The sequence below is a fragment of the Morone saxatilis genome, unplaced genomic scaffold, assembly GCF_004916995.1.
Source record: "Morone saxatilis isolate NCDOM2014 unplaced genomic scaffold, NCSU_SB_2.0 Contig14, whole genome shotgun sequence".
NCBI classification, from domain to species: Eukaryota; Metazoa; Chordata; class Actinopteri; family Moronidae; genus Morone; species Morone saxatilis.
The window spans coordinates 18,188,176-18,207,272 of NW_023339696.1; the positions used below are offsets into that span (position 1 = coordinate 18,188,176).

General features: G+C 40.4%; 3 protein-coding genes and 2 non-coding genes across 6 annotated transcripts in view; 2 read left to right on the forward strand and 3 right to left on the reverse strand.

The window, feature by feature from the left end:
- Window positions 1–1,531: 1,531 nt before the first annotated feature.
- ccdc47 (coiled-coil domain containing 47) lies at window positions 1,532–7,015 on the reverse strand. 2 transcript variants are annotated; one of them, XM_035654693.1, is made up of 13 exons: window positions 6,860–7,015; window positions 5,596–5,894; window positions 5,406–5,507; window positions 4,536–4,710; window positions 4,284–4,405; window positions 4,135–4,200; window positions 3,920–4,021; window positions 3,618–3,728; window positions 3,416–3,501; window positions 3,264–3,322; window positions 3,063–3,172; window positions 2,772–2,939; window positions 1,532–2,163 (listed from the first exon to the last, which is right to left on the reverse strand). In XM_035654693.1, exons 2-13 carry the CDS (start codon window positions 5,884–5,886, stop codon window positions 2,083–2,085), a joined length of 1,473 nt encoding a protein of 490 aa, XP_035510586.1. In that variant the 5' UTR covers window positions 5,887–5,894; window positions 6,860–7,015; the 3' UTR covers window positions 1,532–2,082. The 2 variants fall into 2 exon arrangements, with proteins under 2 accessions (XP_035510586.1, XP_035510585.1); XM_035654692.1 differs by lacking the exon at window positions 6,860–7,015 and adding an exon at window positions 6,596–6,742.
- A 2,095-nt stretch (window positions 7,016–9,110) lies between these two features.
- On the forward strand, window positions 9,111–13,101 carry dcaf7 (ddb1 and cul4 associated factor 7). Its single transcript, XM_035654694.1, has 7 exons — window positions 9,111–9,492; window positions 9,658–9,816; window positions 10,026–10,137; window positions 10,223–10,341; window positions 10,465–10,674; window positions 10,795–10,912; window positions 11,843–13,101. The coding sequence occupies exons 1-7, from the start codon at window positions 9,355–9,357 to the stop codon at window positions 12,013–12,015; spliced, it is 1,029 nt and encodes a 342-aa protein (XP_035510587.1). The 5' UTR covers window positions 9,111–9,354; the 3' UTR covers window positions 12,016–13,101.
- A 687-nt stretch (window positions 13,102–13,788) lies between these two features.
- trnac-gca lies at window positions 13,789–13,860 on the reverse strand. Its single transcript has one exon. It is a non-coding gene; the product is annotated as a tRNA-Cys (tRNA).
- A 1,520-nt stretch (window positions 13,861–15,380) lies between these two features.
- kcnh6a (potassium voltage-gated channel, subfamily H (eag-related), member 6a) overlaps window positions 15,381–19,097 on the reverse strand; it is a 32,457-nt gene continuing 28,740 nt past the window's right edge. Inside the window, exons 14-16 of the mRNA XM_035654367.1 lie at window positions 18,601–18,784; window positions 17,784–17,991; window positions 15,381–17,454 (exon numbers count right to left, since the gene is read on the reverse strand). Coding sequence (XP_035510260.1) covers window positions 17,173–17,454; window positions 17,784–17,991; window positions 18,601–18,784 — 674 coding nt within the window. The 3' untranslated portion in view covers window positions 15,381–17,172. The remainder of the gene's footprint in view (window positions 17,455–17,783; window positions 17,992–18,600; window positions 18,785–19,097) is intronic.
- Window positions 18,497–18,568, forward strand: trnac-gca. The gene has a single exon. It is a non-coding gene; the product is annotated as a tRNA-Cys (tRNA).

Consider the following 19,097-nt stretch of genomic DNA (forward strand, 5'->3'; position numbering starts at 1 on the left):
GAATCTTGAATCTTGAATCTCTTACTTGCATACTGCACAGTGTATATATTTTTAATTATAGTCTTTGTATGTTCTATTATATCTTTATAATATTTTTACTTAGTATTCTTTATTGTAATTTTTTAACACATGCTGCTGTGTATGATGTGAATTTCTCCCACAGGGATCAATAAAGAAACATCTTATCTTATTTTAAAATATTATAAAAAATGATATTATATAAAAATGTACTCTAGTATCTAAAGTGAAAAAGGCAGCAAAACGTCCCCCCTGTCTGTTTTATATTTTACTTTATTAATTTATTACTATTACTGATGCACCAATGTTTAAGCAGCATTTTAATGGTGCAGCTGGAGCTAATTTTACCTGCTGTATACTGTTATTAAGTTTAAATTAATATTTTACCTTATATACATACATAACTACAGCTGTTAAATGAATGTAGGCAAGTATTAAGTAAAATGTAGTAAAAAAATTGTTGATATTATAGTACAACTACCTCAAAATTGTACAGAATAACTGAGTAAATGTACACTGTTGTGGTCTGTTTGATTCAGAAACTGGCCCCAAACAAACATCTAAAGACAGTGTCTCCAATGTTTGCCATCAGTCAAGTGGCCTATATTGATTAACGTTGTGTATGCATTGCTGGAGAAGATTCATATGATAAAGTGACTGAATTTGTGTGGTATAGAATCAAGATTTCAGAAACAGGATCAATATGAAGAACAAAAAGCTAAAACGTCACAAATTAAACAATCAAATGTGGAACAACTGATTTCCACAAGAGAGCGCCATTAAATTAAAGATCTTCAGTTGTATCCCACTGGACAAAAATATATATAATGCGCTGTGTGACTCAGTTACTTATTATTCTTTCAAAGTGTGGCGATCTTTTGCCCTTGTTTAATATTATTTTATTATATGAATTAAACCCCAAAATAAAAAATTAAATAAAACCTGAGAGTACATCATACTTTGTCTTTTGTGCCCTTTTGGATCTCTATATTACAAAGGGTGGCTACTATCTAATGCTGTGTAATTTAAACATAATCCCATTCAGAAGCATTAAATATTGTTGAGAACCTTTTCATGTTGCGTTATTTAACTCTTTAGTAATTTCTGACACCATATTTATGGTTTTGTATTAAATAACTGCATTACATTAAAGTAGTGTGAACAAAATAAATCTATTACCAAAAGTGGATCATATGTTTGACTACACCCAGACTAACATCTGCATAGACAGTCATTGTATCCATTTTTGCTTGCCAACCCCACTGATGTAACCAAATCTAGTTCAGAGACTGCTGACACTTTCTAAAAGTTATATTTAGCAAGAAGCCTCACCCATTCTGGTCCCCGTTATAGACCGTCACCCTTTGAACTGCTGTTTACAAGAGGTCTGTGAATCAGTTTCTATATTGTACACAACTGTACTGCAACCCACCGCCCCTCATCATCGTCAACTGCCTTGTAAATCAGATCAATTACATGACATTTTTACCATTAACAACAAAAACAGAAACAGTTTTCCAACAGACTCCAGTGCATTTTATTATGTTTGCTCAGATATTCATTAGAAACAGCCTGCAAGAAACCAATCTCGTAGCAGATATAAATTAAAATTTCCTCGATCGTATTATATTAATGCTAATAAATTCTGCTCTCATTCCTTTTAAAATGTGGCTCAATACCACCAAATAGTGTGTTCTTTTCCAGCAGATTGGGTTTAAAAAGCTCACCGAGCTACATAGCTTTGATGAAATTTTTTGAAAAGATGGTTGGACAGAAACAGGGGGAAAAAAAAAAAAAAGATACCCTGGTGTGAATTGTGGTGACATGTTTGATGGTGAAAAAGTCCCTCACGAGTGACATGGACAGTTCACTCTCAGTCATTAACGTTTAGCCACACCAAATGGAGCAGGTGGTGACAGAGACAGCTAAGCTTGACACACCCGGAGACACAGGATGTCTGTTAAGAGCTGGAGCGACTGTAAGCCAGAGAAGTTAGAGAAAACTAGTCTGAGCTGAGCACTGCTTTCATGTGTGCTTGTATCACGATCCCTGTAGCGGCCCTTTTCACATGGCTTTCACTTTGATCTGCTTCATCTTCATCTGCTTCTTCTCAATCTTCTTCTGCTCGCGTCTCTGGGCTGCTTCCTGAAAAGAGAACAAAAGAAACATTTTCAGTGAATTACTCCATTCGTGTGCTTTAAAAATTTGTTCGATATTTTAGGAAATATGCTGATTTGCTTTCATGCTGAGAGTTGGATGAGAAGACCATGTCTGTAATGTAAATATGAAGCTACAGTCAGCAGCTGGTTTAGCTTAGCATACGTACAGGAAACTGCCAACCTGGCTCCATCCATAGGTAATAAAATGTACCTACCAACACTTTAAAGCTTAATTAACAAGTTATATATTGTTGGTTTAATCTGTACAAAAAGATAAGTGTAAAAATTTTATGGTTTTACAGAGTATTTCTTAGCTCGGAGCAGTCATTTCCTGTAGAATTTAATTTTTACACTTTTGTTTTTTTACAGATTAAACAAGCAAGATATAAAATGCTAATCTAGTTTTAGAGGTGCCAGCAAGCAGATTTGTTATTTTTGGACGGTCGAGCTGTTTTCGACCCATTGTCAGCCTTTATGCTAAGCTAACTGGCAGCTGGCTCTACCCTAAAGATGTGTGTTAGAAATCTTCTCATCTAACTCTTCGCAAGAAAGCAAATTCTCCAAAATTTGCATGTGGTTTTGCCAATTTCAGACCTCCAGACGACGTTGTCTCTCAGGGTCCTCCTCATTCATGATCCTCTCCTTCTCAGCCCTCTTCTTCTCCTCCCGGCGTGTCTGGGCCGCCTCCTGACGCTGAGCATGAGTCTGCTTCAGGAAGTTCTCCTCCACACGGGCCCGGTTTCTGTCAGCTTTCTGTTTGCCCTGAATATAGAGAAGAAAAGGGACTCGTAGCTGCACTTTAAACTTTCATTTGAAAGCACAAAATAGAGCACACGGGTGAGGGGTTAATTGGATCAGGCACCACAGCACTAGAATCCTGCTCACCTCTCTGTTGAGACGCAGTTTCTTGACTTTATCGATGCTGTAGATCACCATATTCATGAGTGGGAGGAGAGCGTCCATGTCTCTGGGAGAGGTGTTGCCCATGCCAGGCACTACACACACACACACAAACATTCAGTGTACATTAGTAAAATGAAACCATTATGAGGTTTTTTCGGATAGTACGAGAGACAAAATGCTCACCATTAAATGTAAACAGCAGCGTCTTCTTGGTCTCAGGCAGCTTTAAGGGCTGACCCTCCCTGAAGAAACAAACACGGGGACATTTAGTACCACATAGAAAGTAAGAAAATGCTAAACATGCAAGGGATTACAGAGATTAAATAAATACTTACTCTTGCATAACTTTTGGACCAGAAAATTGGTCCGAGAAATGGATGGACTCGATCTTGTCAGCATGGTTGGTGATATAATGCACCATCTAAAAATATACCAAAGACAGATTCAGACACACGAGCCAAATCCAGAAAACCCTGTTCACTATCCTGCAGTGCCTCTTTGTAGTGATGCTGTATGAGAAATAAGACGAAACTTCACCTTGTTGTCCATCACCCCATCTGTGACCTCGCCCATCTCACTTAGAATAGACAGGGAGTCTGGGATCCCGTACTTGGCCCCAGACTTAGGCTTGTCCCCGCAGAACTCACTCTATGGAAAAAGAACAAAAATGAATGGCGTGTTGGAAAAACAATGAAAAAATGTCTGTGAGCAACAATGTAACAGTGTAAACATGAACTACAAATAAGCTGATCCATTTGAGTAATAACAATAGTCCTTTATAATAAAGATAGTTTAAGGTTGCATCAATTTAATGTAAACAGGCGGTGGAGGATATTTACCAAGTCCTGCATCTCCTTCTGAAGCCTGGCCATGGCCTTCTTGGTTCCCACAGCAAACACAAAGGTGTCCATGTCCTCGTCATTAAGAGTCACTTTGATTTGCTACAAACAGACAGATGCTGTTGGTGAGACAATGATTGATGGCACAGTCCAGTGTGTCCATGTTTTGTGCTCCACAACGACTCATCTGAACGGATATTTGATTTGGTACGTACCACTTGGTCACACGCAGGCCTCATCATCCTGGCCAGAACGTTGAGCAGATCCTGCCTCTTCAGAAACTGGAATAGACCACAAGGATCATTACACGGACTGTATATTTAACACAACACACTCACACATTGAGAACACACACTGTCCATACCTTGAGCTGGATCAGCATGCCTTCACAGCACACACGCCCGGAGCACCACAGATTGTAGATGTGTTCATTTTCCTGATTCAGCTTCCCAGTGCTCACTGCTTCTTTACTGGTGCCGTCATCACCTATAACGTACAAATTATTAACAGTTAACACTGCTTCATAGCTTCATGCATTTGATCATAACAAGGAACAGAACACAAGCACATTCGGTCGGATTTCAAACACTGCCGTTGGACACTGGAGACAACTCACCCACTAGTGCAAAGTTGCTCTCTAGAAGTTCTCTGTGTGAGTTGAACCAGGCCTGAGCGAGGCGACTGTTCTTGTTCTTGCCAATGATATAGTTCATGATGTAGGCCAACAAGCCGGTCACCATCAGGATCTCCATGTAGTAACTCTCCCAGCTGTTCTGCAGATGTGCAGGAACCTGCAGAGACACAGCAAGCGGTCTAATTACAGCTCAACCAATACTGGATTGTTGAGATTAATAAAAAAAAAAAACATATAACATAACCAAATCTTGATGTGGATGCCTTAGATTTATTTCTTTTTAAAGAATTATAACCAGGACGTCTACTAAAGTGAGACCTTTTAGAGTTTAAAAATCAACTTGTCAGTGCTCTCTGGTGAATAAACAATGTATTGATAACACGGTTTCTAAATTCTATTCTAAATAAACAGTTATTTCTTGTTAAATGTTGGCCACCAACAATACCAATATATCTGCAGATAAACAGTATCAATGTAAGTGAAACGATGGTAATTCAGGCTACAATCAATCAGTTTACAAAGGCTACAGTTTCAGTGTGGCCTTTGCTGAGCTTCCATGACAACAGTTTATGTAAATGATGCCTCCTCAATAACCAGCAAAATTCAACAGCAGCTACAAAACAGTGGAGTAATCTGCATTTCTACTGATTTCATATTTCCTCGCAGTGGCCTCCCACAGCTACAAAACAGCATTTCCATCACAACGACGAGATAAATTGTTAATTTAAGCCTTATAATGCAGCAAACACAAATGCATTCACAGCAGAAATGGTGTGCACCGTCAGAGCCGAGGCAGATCACAATCAGCAGAACGCAGTATGTGAGAAGATTTTAGCAATAAGCCCGGCTTACCGTGTGGATTATGAGGGGGTCCTTCATGGAGTGGCCTGTCTTCTCCATGTCTCCAATCCCCTCAAACTCTTCCTGGTCATATTTGCTGTACATGTCTTGATCCTAGGGAAACGTAACGTATACGAATAATATTTATTACGGAAGCTGTGCTCAAAAATTAAGGTGTAAGCAGAAATACAAGGCAATGTACCTGCGTCTCCGAGTCCTCGAAACCGTCTTGGCCATCCTCCAGCTCCACAGTGGCTTCATCTTCATCCTCATCCTCCTCCGGCTGCGAGGACGGCGAGGCGCGAGGCGGAGGGGCGGTTTCAGCCTCGGCCGCCGCATCGTCGTTCATGTCCTCAAACTCAGCAAAGTCATTGTCGTCAAAGTCTGCTAGGTCCTCGCCATCGTCAAAGTCGTCATTGTAGCGTCCCCTGGACACCGGAAGGGCCAGGAGGAGCAGCAGGGCGGGAATCAGGAGGAGATTCGCACTTCGCATGGTGGGACCTGAGGAAGAGGAGGAGGAGGAGGAGTGAGAGAGTAAATAAGGGCGGTTAAAGAAGTGACAGAGAAGGTCAAATGCCAGATGTTAACAGGCCTAATGCTACAAAAAACAGGAACACAACTTTCTAAAAACAAGAAGTGAAGGACGAAGAAATCAAATCAGTTCAAGAACACATGTTACAACTGCAGGGTAGTTGTGTTTTCTTTAAATGAGTTCACGTTATAGTGTCCTGGGAAGGATTACTGGTGTGGCCTCTGGCTATAACGACAAAAACTGCGCATAGGTTACATTATATCACAGATATTATATTATATCATAGCATTACAGTAACCAAGTGAGTGTCTGCTCACACAGTGGGCATTCACGTGATAAATCCCACGGAGAATAAAACCCCTGCGGACCGAGACTAACTAGAAAACAATGACTAAGGAGGAAAAGGAACTCCTGTGTGCCAACATTGGGAAATGTCTCTGAAGAAAAGTGCTGTCACTGTGTTAATGCTGAGTTAAGCCGCAGAATATCAATATAAAAACACTTTAACGGCACCGTGAAGGCTCGACTTAGTGAAACTTAAGGAGCTGTTTGTGGCGTGTGGTTGAATCTGGTGAATTATCAACCAGCAGGCGGTCGGCCAGCTCCGATAACTAAACAGGCTGTGACTGACTTTCCACGTTTTGGTCTCAAACTAACACCACGTACTCACCTAACGACATATACAGCGTCCGGATTAAACCACAAGCCGTAATTATGTTACAGTGCCAAACCCATCCCCCCTCTCTCTCTCCCTCTCTCTCTCTCTCTCTTCTAGCACTCACTCACTTTATCATTAGCTGTTTAGCATGCTAACGGTGGCTAACTAGCATGGCACCTTGTTGCTGGCGACCAACCCTCGATCCCAGCATTTCTTTATCGATCTTAAACTCTTAAATTAGCCCTAATTAAAACACAAATCGATTACCGAGCTCACCTGGAGAATTACTGTGACAATAAACCCCAACGCTGGTTGAGCTCAAGTAGCCTGAACTGTCCTTGTAGTGATGTTTCGCCTGAAGCAGCAAACCGACCTTTCAAAACAAAAGCACCGCTCCCTTCAAACGCGACAGAGATCACGTGACCTGCACCTTTAACTCGTGTGCGCTTTCGAATGTTTTATTTTGAAGGTGTTCGCCGGATGTGCGTTACGTCAGCTTTGACGTTGGTTCTTTTTATGTATTTGGCGCCCTCCGGCGGCCACAGCGAGTAACTACAACTGGGTCTAGTTTTAAAATAGTTTATATATAGTTTTGTTAACATTAAATAGTGGAGTAGAGTGAAAACTGTTTGTTCTATTTTATTTCTTACGTTTTGTATTGTTGTATATTTATTATATTGTATATTACTTACAAGATAACTGAGAACATGACCGCCACAAATACATAAAACAATGATGAGACTTAATATCGGGGAGGAAATCTTGCAGACTGGAGCAGAGAAAACAACCTACTCTGCAGCAGGTGATTAAAAACCACTCAGAAGATCATCCATATACCCAGCATCAGTGATACTGATCACTCTGCTACCATAAAGGAAGAGGGAAAAACTGTACCACAGCTTCTTCCCTCAGGCTTGTGATTATCATACAAATGTTTTACTTTTTTATGACTCATTAATCCATTTTTATTCTTTATTTCTGTAAAAGTATCATAAAGGGAACTAAATCTAAATAAAATTAAATAAATTCTACAAGTTTGTCTTGTAGATGACAATACAATGACCTTGAAATCCAATATTGATCAAAAAGTCAAATATTGTAATCCAAACATACAAATACAAAGTAGAAAATCTTATTTTTAAATGCTTTAATTACAGGAGGAGATTAAAATAAGAAGTTTATATTGTTATTGTCATTATGCAACATCCCAAAAAGCACATTTTAATGTATAAACTTGTATATGTATATGTATATACTCGAATGTCCCTCGGGATAAATAAAGTATCTATCTATCTATCTATCTATCTATCTATCTAATATTCTATAATCAATGGTATACAAAAATGCCCCTCATAAATGAACACTGTACGTGATGCATCATGTCCCATATGTAAAACTTTTTATGTTAGAATGTTTTTACTTACTGTTACTAGTAATATTAATCTTTTTTACTTTTCTATATTGGTAATAGGTTTTTGTTACTTATTGATTTTACTATTGACTTAATGTGCCGGTATCACAAAGAAAAGAATTCATTGCAGACAGAGGAAAACTTGCTTTCTTTTTGTTGCATATGACAATAAACAATAAAAAACATCTTGAGAACATTGCTCCAACGTTTAAGAAACTTCTAGTACACAAAACTTTTATTTTTGAAATGTTCCATCACAAATGAGTTATATCACAAAACAGGATGACATGTGCTAGAAAGAATAAATATGTCTTTATTAATGTGTGTATGGACAATGAGGCAGCTATTTCACTCGATTTAAATAGGAATTACTATTTAATGCTCTAAAACTCCACGTTTAGTAAAACTTCTAGTAAACAAAAACAAGGTGACATCTGCCTAGAACCTGAAAATAAAATATGTCTTTTATTAATGTGTTGTTTGGACAGAGGCGCTTATTTCTATCTGGAATTAAATAATTACCTATTTATGCTCTTTAAACCTCCAAGCGTTTAGAAAACGTTTCTAGTAACGAAACTTTTATTTTTGATGTTTTTCCATCACCAGTTGGTTTAATACACAAAACAAGGTGACATCTGCTAGAAACCCTGAAAAATATGTCTTTTAATAATGTGTGTTTGGGCAAGGAAGCAAGCTATTTGCTATCGTATACCTAATTTATAGTGCTCTTAAACTCCAAAGTTTAGAAAACTTCTAGTAACAAACAAAACGACACCTCTAAGAAACGAAAAAAAAAATGTTTTATAATGTGTTGTTGTGCAAGAGCAAGCCTTATTTCTATCGGTTATAAATAGGATTCACCATATTTTAAGTGCTCTTAAAATTCCACGTTTGAAAACTTTCTAGTTACAAAAACAAGGTACATCCTGCCAGAAACTGAATAATTATGCTTATCAATGTGTTGTTGGGGCAAGAGCAAGCTATTTCGTATGATTAATAAATGGATTAACTATTTAAGTGCTCTTAAACTCCACGTTTAGAAAACTTTCTAGTAACAAAAATCCAAATAACGACACCTGCCTAAAACTGGATACAAAACTTTTATTTTGAAAAGCAGCCCCCCGGAAGATCACCTGTATTCTGTTGAACTAACAGTTCTTCAGCTCGTAGCGACTAATGCTACTCTTTGTTAACGAAAGTGGTGAGTAATCTTGCTCTAAAAACAAGACCTGTCTCGTTAAATGAGCCTTATCCCGACCCGGCGCCCGCCCGCTCGCACAGCCGACACTTCGCCTCGCAGGACGAACTTATTTCGCGGTGAAGTAACGCGTTGTTAGCCGGGGAGAGAGAGAGAGAGAGGATGTCTCTGCACGGCAAAAGAAAAGAGATCTACAAATACGAGGCGCCATGGACGGTGTATGCCATGAACTGGAGCGTCCGTCCAGACAAACGCTTTCGGCTGGCACTGGGCAGCTTTGTGGAGGAATACAACAACAAGGTGCGTAGTGTTTTTCGGGGGTTGTAGTCATTCATCGAAAGCTAATGCTAACGGGATAGCCAGCTAGTGCTAATGCTATTCGCTATTTGTGACCCTCGTTGCTCTCTGTCGTTTTTTTGTTGTCGTTTTTGTCATTTTTTTTTGGATGTGTTTGCTCCTGTCCAGGTGCAGCTGGTGGGTCTGGAAGAGGAGAGCTCGGAGTTCGTCTGCAGGAACACGTTTGACCACCCGTACCCCACCACCAAGATCATGTGGATTCCTGATACTAAAGGGGTGTACCCGGACCTGCTGGCTACCAGTGGGGACTACCTGCGCATCTGGAGGGTGGGATGTTTGTTTATGGTCATTAATAAAGGTTAAAACCAGTGCTGGCACATGCTGGTGTATCGTTTGTGTGTCCACGATGACACCTGCAGAGACAGAGAAGCTCTGGCTGCAGTCAATCATTCTCCACTGTGGTGTAATCTAGTTGATGTTGTTTTGGGGGGGGGACATCAGTTTGTGTTCTGTTCTTTCCTTTTCACTCCACGCAGGTCAGCGACACAGAAACGCGCCTCGAGTGTTTGCTGAACAACAACAAGAACTCAGACTTCTGCGCACCCCTCACCTCCTTCGACTGGAACGAGGTCGACCCCAACCTGCTGGGTGAGAAGTCCACTGTGCGACCGATAGTGAGGAGGCTGTGAGGCTTCTGATTTGTTTTAGTTCAACGTGTGGGTTCTTCCTGCAGGCACATCCAGCATTGACACCACCTGCACTATCTGGGGGCTGGAGACCGGTCAGGTGTTAGGACGCGTTAACCTGGTGTCTGGACACGTGAAGACCCAGCTGATAGCCCATGACAAAGAGGTCTGTGTGTGTGTTTGTGTGTGTGTGTGTGTGTCTGTGTGTGAACTGTAAAGTGAAACCTTGTGTGCTTGTGTACGCAGCTTAAAATCAGAGTTAGATCGACGTCTGTGTGTGTCCCTACAGGTGTATGACATTGCGTTCAGCCGTGCCGGAGGTGGAAGAGATATGTTTGCGTCTGTGGGAGCCGATGGATCCGTCCGCATGTTCGACCTCCGGCACCTGGAGCACAGCACCATCATCTATGAAGACCCCCAGCACCACCCGCTGCTCCGCCTCTGCTGGAACAAGCAGGACCCCAACTACTTGGCCACAATGGCGATGGACGGCATGGAGGTGAGTCTGCTGTGGATCCTTCCCATTGTCCATTGTAAGCCAAAGAAGTCTGAGATTTCGTAAATCGTTAAAGGACTTTTTGACTGAGAACTCCGCATTAATACTTCTGTCTGGGTGTAGGTGGTCATCCTGGACGTACGTGTTCCTTGCACTCCGGTGGCTCGGCTGAATAATCACCGCGCCTGCGTCAACGGCATCGCCTGGGCCCCTCACTCCTCGTGTCACATCTGCACTGCAGGTAAAGGCCCCCTATAGATGGTGGACTATCTTACAAGCTCACTGCATGTCACACTAAATGGGTCTGATTATGCACAGTGTCAATTTTGAGGCGCGTGAGATTCAGTAACCGTCTATAACCGTTCTAAGCAAAAATAGACAGGGAAAATAATCTGTTCATAGTCGTATCATCATACCAGCAACATGTGCACCTTTCACTACAGTTTCAATGTCTATATCTGTTGAATATGTCCCATACATGTAAGAAATACACCTCCTGTATCCATTTCTGATGCTGCTGCCATCCCTATCTTTCTACACTGAGTTTGCCTTTGATAAATACAAGTTTTGTCTGACATGGTCTGTGTGCAGGAGCTCAGCCCCGCCTGAAGTTGATCAGGACATAGAATTGAGAATCACGGATTTTCTTTGGTATTGGTACCGACTACTAAATTTCTGGTATCGTTCGGTATTGGCACTTGGATTTCTGCGTACCAAAAAAAACAAACAAAAAACTCAAAAGAGAAGGAGGACAGTGCGGACACAGTTGGGGAAAACAACATGTAAGAACAAGTTTGAGGTAAATACGTGTCTTAGCAGTAGCATTACACATACTCAGTGGTGCACTCTGCGTAATTTAATGTTATATGTTGATTAGTTGGTTTTTAAATGTGGGTTGTTGCAACTGTCACCTTGTAAGAGTTTGGTCCTAAATACTGAATTTTGTGGCATCCTGTCTTCGGTTGCCAGAGCTCTATAACCAGCCATCGATGGTCCCAGTAAGATCTAAGACCACCGTTTTTAATAAACAACTAAATTTTCACCAAATTTCTCTCTCACAGTTGCCAACTTTGTCTAAAACAGCCCAAACTCATACAGTGTGAAGCTGCTTTCCCTTCATACCCTGCCCTTTCAGTCTGAAACATCTCTCTTAATGTCTCCTTTTCTTCAGCCGACGACCACCAGGCTCTGATCTGGGACATCCAGCAGATGCCACGGGCCATTGAGGATCCCATCCTGGCCTACACTGCTGAAGGGGAGATCAACAACGTGCAGTGGGCCTCCACGCAGCCGGACTGGATCGCCATCTGCTACAACAACTGCCTGGAGATCCTGCGTGTCTGAAGCCACGGACACTTAGATAAAGAAGAGAAGGAGTGTTGTTTCAGATTTGGACTTAACGTTTGTCCCTTAGTCCACTGCTTTCAAGACGGGGATGAAGTCACGACTGAACTTTGTGAAAGTGTTTTGGAGTATCACACACACCTACTCTACATTACCCTGGTTTACATTTTCTTCCATCGTTCTTCTATTAAACGTGTTTAAGCGCTTATTTATTTTGCTCACAAGGTAGTGTTTTCCGCACAGCTGCTGTAAGAAGCTTTGAACTTGAAGCAGTTGTCTACGAATATCCGATTTTTATACTTCTTGGTGTGATGTCAGCCAGCTGTGAGATTATCCTGAAGGGTTTAGATGTTTTGTGTTTCTTCTGTTCGATTTAAGGTTGATACGAACTAGTGTAGGCAGCAGAAGATGACCTCTCTAATACTTAGGAATATGTCGTAGCCTTCTCGTGGACTCAAAGATTCAAAGATCATTACTTTATAGTCTTGTTTACCCCTGTGGCAACTTAAGCTGTTCAATTTTTCAAATGGGTGTGCGTCCAGTATCCTCTCTCCAAATGATTGTAGTATCGAGGCTCGAACTTGTGACCCCGTACATTTTTTTTTAAATTGTAACATAACCCGAGGGATTCATATTGTCACTGCAGTGGTGTCTCCCATCATATGGTGTGTTTTAGTTTTTTTTCTGGTGATGCTGTGAGGCAGCCATGTACAGCAGCACTCTGAACCTACCAGAACAATATTCAACGTTCAGCCTTTTTAACTTCCTACTTATTCTTTTCTTCTTCCTCTTCTTCTTTCTTTGTAGAAAAGCTTGAAAAGCTGCATTTTCTTTGTGGAAGAGTGAGTTGTGAAATGGGAGGAGAATGAAACAACTTTCTGACTGTCTGCCTCTCTCTTTTTTTTTTTGGTTGTTTTTCAATAATTAAAGGGTCATGTCCTTGTAGCATGCCATTACAAGGCAAAATGTACATACATATAAATATATCAACTTGAGATGTTGGTAAGCCAAGTGTTCATGTTGTAGCTTTTTCATAAAGTTTATTATTGAATTTGCTCTAATAAATTGTATTCCTCCATGTCCTAGGAACGCACTTGTTGCTGTATTGCGTTTGGGGAATTTGCAATTGGTTTACAGATAATTAATCCTTTATGGAGGATGAAAATAAATAAAGATATAAATAGATGTATGAATGTATGCATAAAAACATGAATGAATAATAGAATAGACACCAAAATACATAATTAAATGCACAGAAAAGCTGCTAATTAAACAGGACACAAACAAATATATTAAATCTATTTCTACATATTTGTTCCCCTACATTTATTTTTGTATCTCTGTGTCCGTATGCGAATGAAGTCGGAGGTCCTACCCGGAGTCTAAATCAGGTTTGGGTAACAAGAGTGGGATTGATTCAGGTCCTCTACTTCTTCCTTTATTTAGGATTGTTGATTTGTTAACTTGCTACAGGCCTGACCATCACATTTGTATTTTATGTAACACTGGATTATTCATGGGAATTTTGTACAAGCCATTGCAAATGAAAGAAGATTTTCAAGCTGGTCAGCCACATCCCACAGCACGTTTCCCAGCAGCCTCCAGGTCAAAGCCGATAACTGCAGCTAACATCTGAGTCATGTAACTTTAGACCGAGGTTATTTTATGTATTAATAATTACATTTGGTTTCATCCTCCATAAATCCTTACATGGTATTACGAATTACAGTTTTTATTGCTTTTATGGCCAAAGAATGTATCTAAAGCACATGTAGGGGGCACCCGGATTTGAACCGGGGACCTCTTGATCTGCAGTCAAATGCTCTACCACTGAGCTATACCCCCTGATGTCTTCATCATGGGTGTTGATTGTGACTGACCAGTGTTTACCCCTCTTTCCTGCTGTTCCTTCCTACAGTCAGATTGTTTGGGTGGTGTGAATGTGTGTCCTTTATAGACAGAACAGCAAATTAAATTCTTATAATTTCCTAGAAGCCCACTTGATGGCTGCTACACAGGGTTACATACAAGATACAAGGGTTATCTTCATCAATCACCATCACTTTCAAATTATTATCTAATTACCAGTAAATCTTACTTAAGTAAAAGTAGTACTAGTACTAGATATTACTTTAAATTTAAAGTTATAGTTGTCATTCTCGAAAACTGGCCCATGACTCACATATTAGAATATATGACATCTTGAGTTCAGTGGAGCTGCTCAGTGGCCACAGATCAGACTGTGATTGTATGGGACAGCTTCCAGGTTTAAATATGTAACAGTTTGAATGTGATCACGGTGAGTCTGCAAAAACGAAAGGCTTCCTCACGGCGAACTTTCCTTGAATAAATAAAGGTTTAAAAAATGACCAGTGTATCAATAGGTAAGCAGCATTTTACTGTTGTTGAGATGGAACTACTTTTTTTAATGAGATTATTAATGAGAGAGGAAAGACAACAAAACAAAGTTCTGCATAAATTAGATTAGATTAGATTTTTAACTCTTAGGGCCTTGGATAGTTATTTGAATGAAACCATTTGAGAAGTTTACAGGTGAAATCTCTCTTTGGTGGAACTGCAAACAACTCATAGACATCTGGAGGCCCCAACTGGACACAGCCATTTAAGATTTCAAGGTTTGATCCCTCTTCTCTACTCTGTCTACTGATAACTGCTTCTCCAGTGACATTCAGCCAAGTTAATCAAACCAATGTCACTGTACCCCTTTAATATGGAAGCTAAATTGATATGAGGTAATTTTAAGTTATATCTACTGTGGGTTGAATTTGATTTACTGCATAACAAGGCATTTTATTTTAGGTGCCTAGTATAGATTTTCAAAATCTTAATCTACAAATTAACCACCAACTGTTTAATAAATGCACTGTGGTAAGAAATGCACCTGAAATGTAGTGAAGTAAAAGCATATGGTAGCATACAATTTACATAAATTAATGTTGTACTTGTAGCAATTGAGTAAATGTTTTAGAATAAAAGACATTAAAAATGATTTAGCACATTATCTGCATTTTCAGTGGATCATGCACCATGTGAGGCTTTGTTTATAGAGATGGGAATTAATGCTCATCCCCCCCATCAAATGCAGCTGCTTAACATGTCAAACCCTACCTTGGTTTGACTGCATATCCAACATGAAAAACATCCAAGAAATTCAAATCAGTCGTAGTTGCAATGTACACTTTCAGAGAGTTTATGTCTACTGTCACTTCGTCTGCACTGCATGTGACATTACATTTGGTGTTGCTTTGCGGAGTAATTAGAAAATAAAAGCATTTTGGACTCCCAGTGTAACTCTGCAGTGTGTCTTTAATCTAAAAAAAGATAAATAACAGGAAGTTGTGCTTCAAGAAACATTATACAGAATTATAAATGCTTAAAAAGTCATTACATTCACCTGGTGGTTGGAACTGTGAAATCATCTTAACAACGACGCCTTGAGACGATGTCTCTGTTTCTCTTGTGTGATTGACAGCTACCATCCACTTCACTTGTCACTCAGTTGGTGTAAAACAACCTTCAGCAGTTTTTCCTTTTACCTGTTTAAGTATCACAGTCTATCCTCTCTGTGAATCAAAATGTTTAGGGAGAACCTCTAATGCTGGCACTCTCAGATAAACACATCAGGTGCATTATGAAACCATGTGACCGTGCCAAAAAATAGTTGACACGTTTGAGTTGAACCGACACAGAAACAGGGGGAAACCAAGCAAAGCAGTCATGATCAAAACGAAACTGTAAGAGCTACGTGTAAATGTACAAGAAAACTATGATGTTTGTCTGCTCTGCTTGATTGTGTACTTTGCAATACCTTCTCTTGATCAAATGACACGCTCAACTTAAGTACTGCTGATTTATGTCAAAATGTCAGAACAGGAAATATGAGATGAAAATTATACTTTTTAAAGGAGTGCTTCTCCACCCACTGCACCACCCTCCTTCACAGTGTGCCAAACAGCAATAGGTATGCCTTTTGATATTTTTTTCAACAAACACCAAAACAACAATAGTGAGTCTCTATTTTATAACACTCATAGTTATTACATTTACTAGATGTAATGTTCTTAACGTGACCAATACATCTCTAATATTAGGAAAATAAATTCAGTTCCAAGTAAATGATTACATTTTTCTATGCTCAAGTCTAAGGCCTTTACTACACATATATGGATATTTTTCAAAGCGGATGTTTTCCCCCTACATTAAATTATCTCTGTACACACGAGAACGCAAAAAATAATAATAAACGGTTTCAAACACTCAAACACGCATGCCGAGGCCAGTAGGTGGTGATGAAGACTACGTCAACAATATGTCAAATACCAGAAAAGAACATTCTGAGCATGCGCAGTGAGCTCATTTTTCTTTAGCGGTAGTGACAAACAAATTGTTGCTAATTATTTATTTATAGTTATTGAACACCTTTCTGGCACACGGCCTAGCAGTGCTAACCAAACGTATACAAGCTGATAGTCCGCCATTGTTGTTGCGGTTGTTGTTACACCAAGCAACAATGGGCATGCTCAACAATCCGTACACAAAATCTGCACCTTAGAAAGCATTTTTAAAAATCTGACCTAAAACTTGTGTGTGTGGATGAGAGGCAAAAAAACATAGAGGAAAATGTTAATTTTGCAAAATATCCATATACGTGTGGAAAAGGCCTAAATGTGCAATTCTTATACAAAGTGAATGCAGATAATTCTTCAAATGTGAAACATATTAGTAGTCCTTGACATGTCACCCCTCTTCAAGGAAACCTGGGATGCAGTTTGTGTAGCTTTCAGATCCAGTGAATGCATGGCACATATATTTGGTGTGCTTATTGTCAACTCATGTTTCATAATCTTCCCACCCTGCTGGGCGGGAATAATCTCTTCATTGCACAGAACCTCGGGTGTGAAGGGACGCTGGAGCACAAAACCACAGCAGCCTGTGCGGGCGCCGTAGAGTCTGTTTGTTAGAAACAGGAGGCACTCTGAACCCTCAGTGACGTGGAAGGCAAGGCAGCCCACGCTCTACAGCAGCATCTGAACAGGACAGAGGAGTTTTTTAAGGGAGGAAAAAGGAAGTAACAGAGTGCGGAACATATGGCTGTCCCATCCAGAAGGTCCAGGCTTTTTAGGTGGTTTTGGTGTTCTAGCTGCCTGGCAAGACAGGGTCAGAGACATGCCTCTGGATCTCTTGCATCTCTGTAGAGGTCTCCAGGTGCTCAGGGAGGGAGGGGAAGCGCTGGCTGCCACATAGCAGTCCAGGAGGCTCTTGGGCCCCTGACAACTGAGAAGTGGTGAGGTCCGCAGAGGGCAGATGTGGTGGGTCGGCCTCCGGCGACATGGACATGGTGTCATCGGAGGCCACGGTGAGATGGATCCCGCTGGACAGGGAGTCCTTGGATTTGTGCTTAAAGTCAGAGTCTGGACTCTGAAAAGAAATTCAGAGATGATTTTAATTAATTAATGATCTGAATTTGATTTACACTGATTCACACTTAAAGGAATAGTTTGTAATTTTTGGCATTATTTGCCTTATTGCTGAGAGTTAGATGAGAAAATATGATTCCCCTCTACTGTAAAGATGAAGATAGAGCTACTAGTGTGCTTGGCTTTGCATAAAAACAAATGAGAATATTTCCCCCAACTGCTCCTTTAATTTACAAACTAAAGAATTGGCTTTACTTCAAGGGTTGATTGAATTGCTTGATATCACTGGAATTACTTCCAGACTTTAAGGATGTAAACCGAACACAACACCTGTAAGAGTGAGGCAGTGCTGTCGATCTGTACAGGCTGTATTGGAGGGACAGTGTGGATTGTAGGTGCTCCTGTGCTGTACAGGGTGGTGGGGTGAGGCGGGTGAGGGCTGGGGGACACAGCGCTGTAGGCTGGTGGCACCGGGGCCATCTGCCTCTGTAGGAGCTGCAGGATCACATTGATGTCCGCTGTCATACGGGTCTCCAGCCTTGGCAGAAGAAAGACAGACATCAGCAAATGTGACCTCGTTATTTTTATCTTCATTATCAGAAAAAACATACATAAAGTTCTGTTGATGTTGTTTTGATGCTGGATGAAACGCTTTATAATCCTTTTATAGTCTTCTCATCTGCTTTTTTCAAAATGTCCACTAGGTTTCTGTCTTGCTCTCATTACATTACCTCACTCTCTCACACACGTAGAAGCAGATGGGCAGTTAAAAGAAAGCATATTACTGTACATGGCTGATTTTAAAAACTTTTTTCCTGCATGTGTCATTCAACCTTGACCCTTTCTTATCTTTATTGGTCTTTCCTTTCTCCTCTTTCCTCCCTTTCTCTTATACACATGCAACTCACATTAGCACCATGCAAACAACCAGCTGGGAATTGATATGCAAACACAGCAGGAGAAGGAGGGAGGAACCTGAAGGTAAACAATGGTCATTGCATGATAATAATGAAAGGCACCGCCTGTGCTGAATAATGTTGTAAGGGGGTATAGCTCAGTGGTAGAGCATTTGACTGCAGATCAAGAGGTCCCCGGTTCAAATCCGGGTGCCCCCTCTTTAATTTCGTTCTTTTAAAAGCCGACTCACCGGTTTAACTGGGACTGCAACAGCTCCAGTCTGGATTCCAGTTCGCTGGGCCGATCCTCAGCACAGGGTGGAGGGTGGAAACTGGCCCTGACTGAGGACGACCGTCTCTGGCTCTCTGAGAACTGGCTCGCTCTGCGGTCTGGCCAGTAGCTATAAAGACCTGACATGCTGATAGGGGCTGCTGCTGTGCAGAAGAAGAAAAATCTTTCTTTAATTACAGAAACAACTTATTGACTGTTATTAACTAAAGTCATTAAAAATATGTAGGCAAGACAGACTGTCTCTGAGGACAGGTCAGGGTGTACTTAACAGCATTATTCTAGTTTGGATTTTAATTCATTAGGATAAATAAACCTCTCATTTTATTGTAGTTTCACTCGTTTAAGTGCAGGCATGATTTTAGTTATTTGTAATTGTACTGTTACTTTTTTTTTTACCTCTTTTATTCTAGCAGATGTTACTTTCACTTTTCTTCTCTTTAGTTTCAGTTGTGTTTT

Bases quoted from the DNA above. Each gene is read 5' to 3' on its own strand.
- ccdc47 (XM_035654692.1), bottom strand. The intron at 3,729-3,919 runs GTAAATATCCTC...CTTTTTCCATAG, and splicing joins AGAAGGAGATGCAGGACTTG to AGTGAGTTCTGCGGGGACAA. The intron at 2,164-2,771 runs GTCTGAAATTGG...TTCTCTTTTCAG, and splicing joins AGAGACAACGTCGTCTGGAG to GAAGCAGCCCAGAGACGCGA.
- dcaf7 (XM_035654694.1), top strand. From the start codon at position 9,355: ATGTCTCTGCACGGCAAAAGAAAAGAGATCTACAAATACGAGGCGCCA. The intron at 10,138-10,222 runs GTGAGAAGTCCA...TTCTTCCTGCAG, and splicing joins GGTCGACCCCAACCTGCTGG to GCACATCCAGCATTGACACC. The intron at 10,675-10,794 runs GTGAGTCTGCTG...GTCTGGGTGTAG, and splicing joins TGGCGATGGACGGCATGGAG to GTGGTCATCCTGGACGTACG.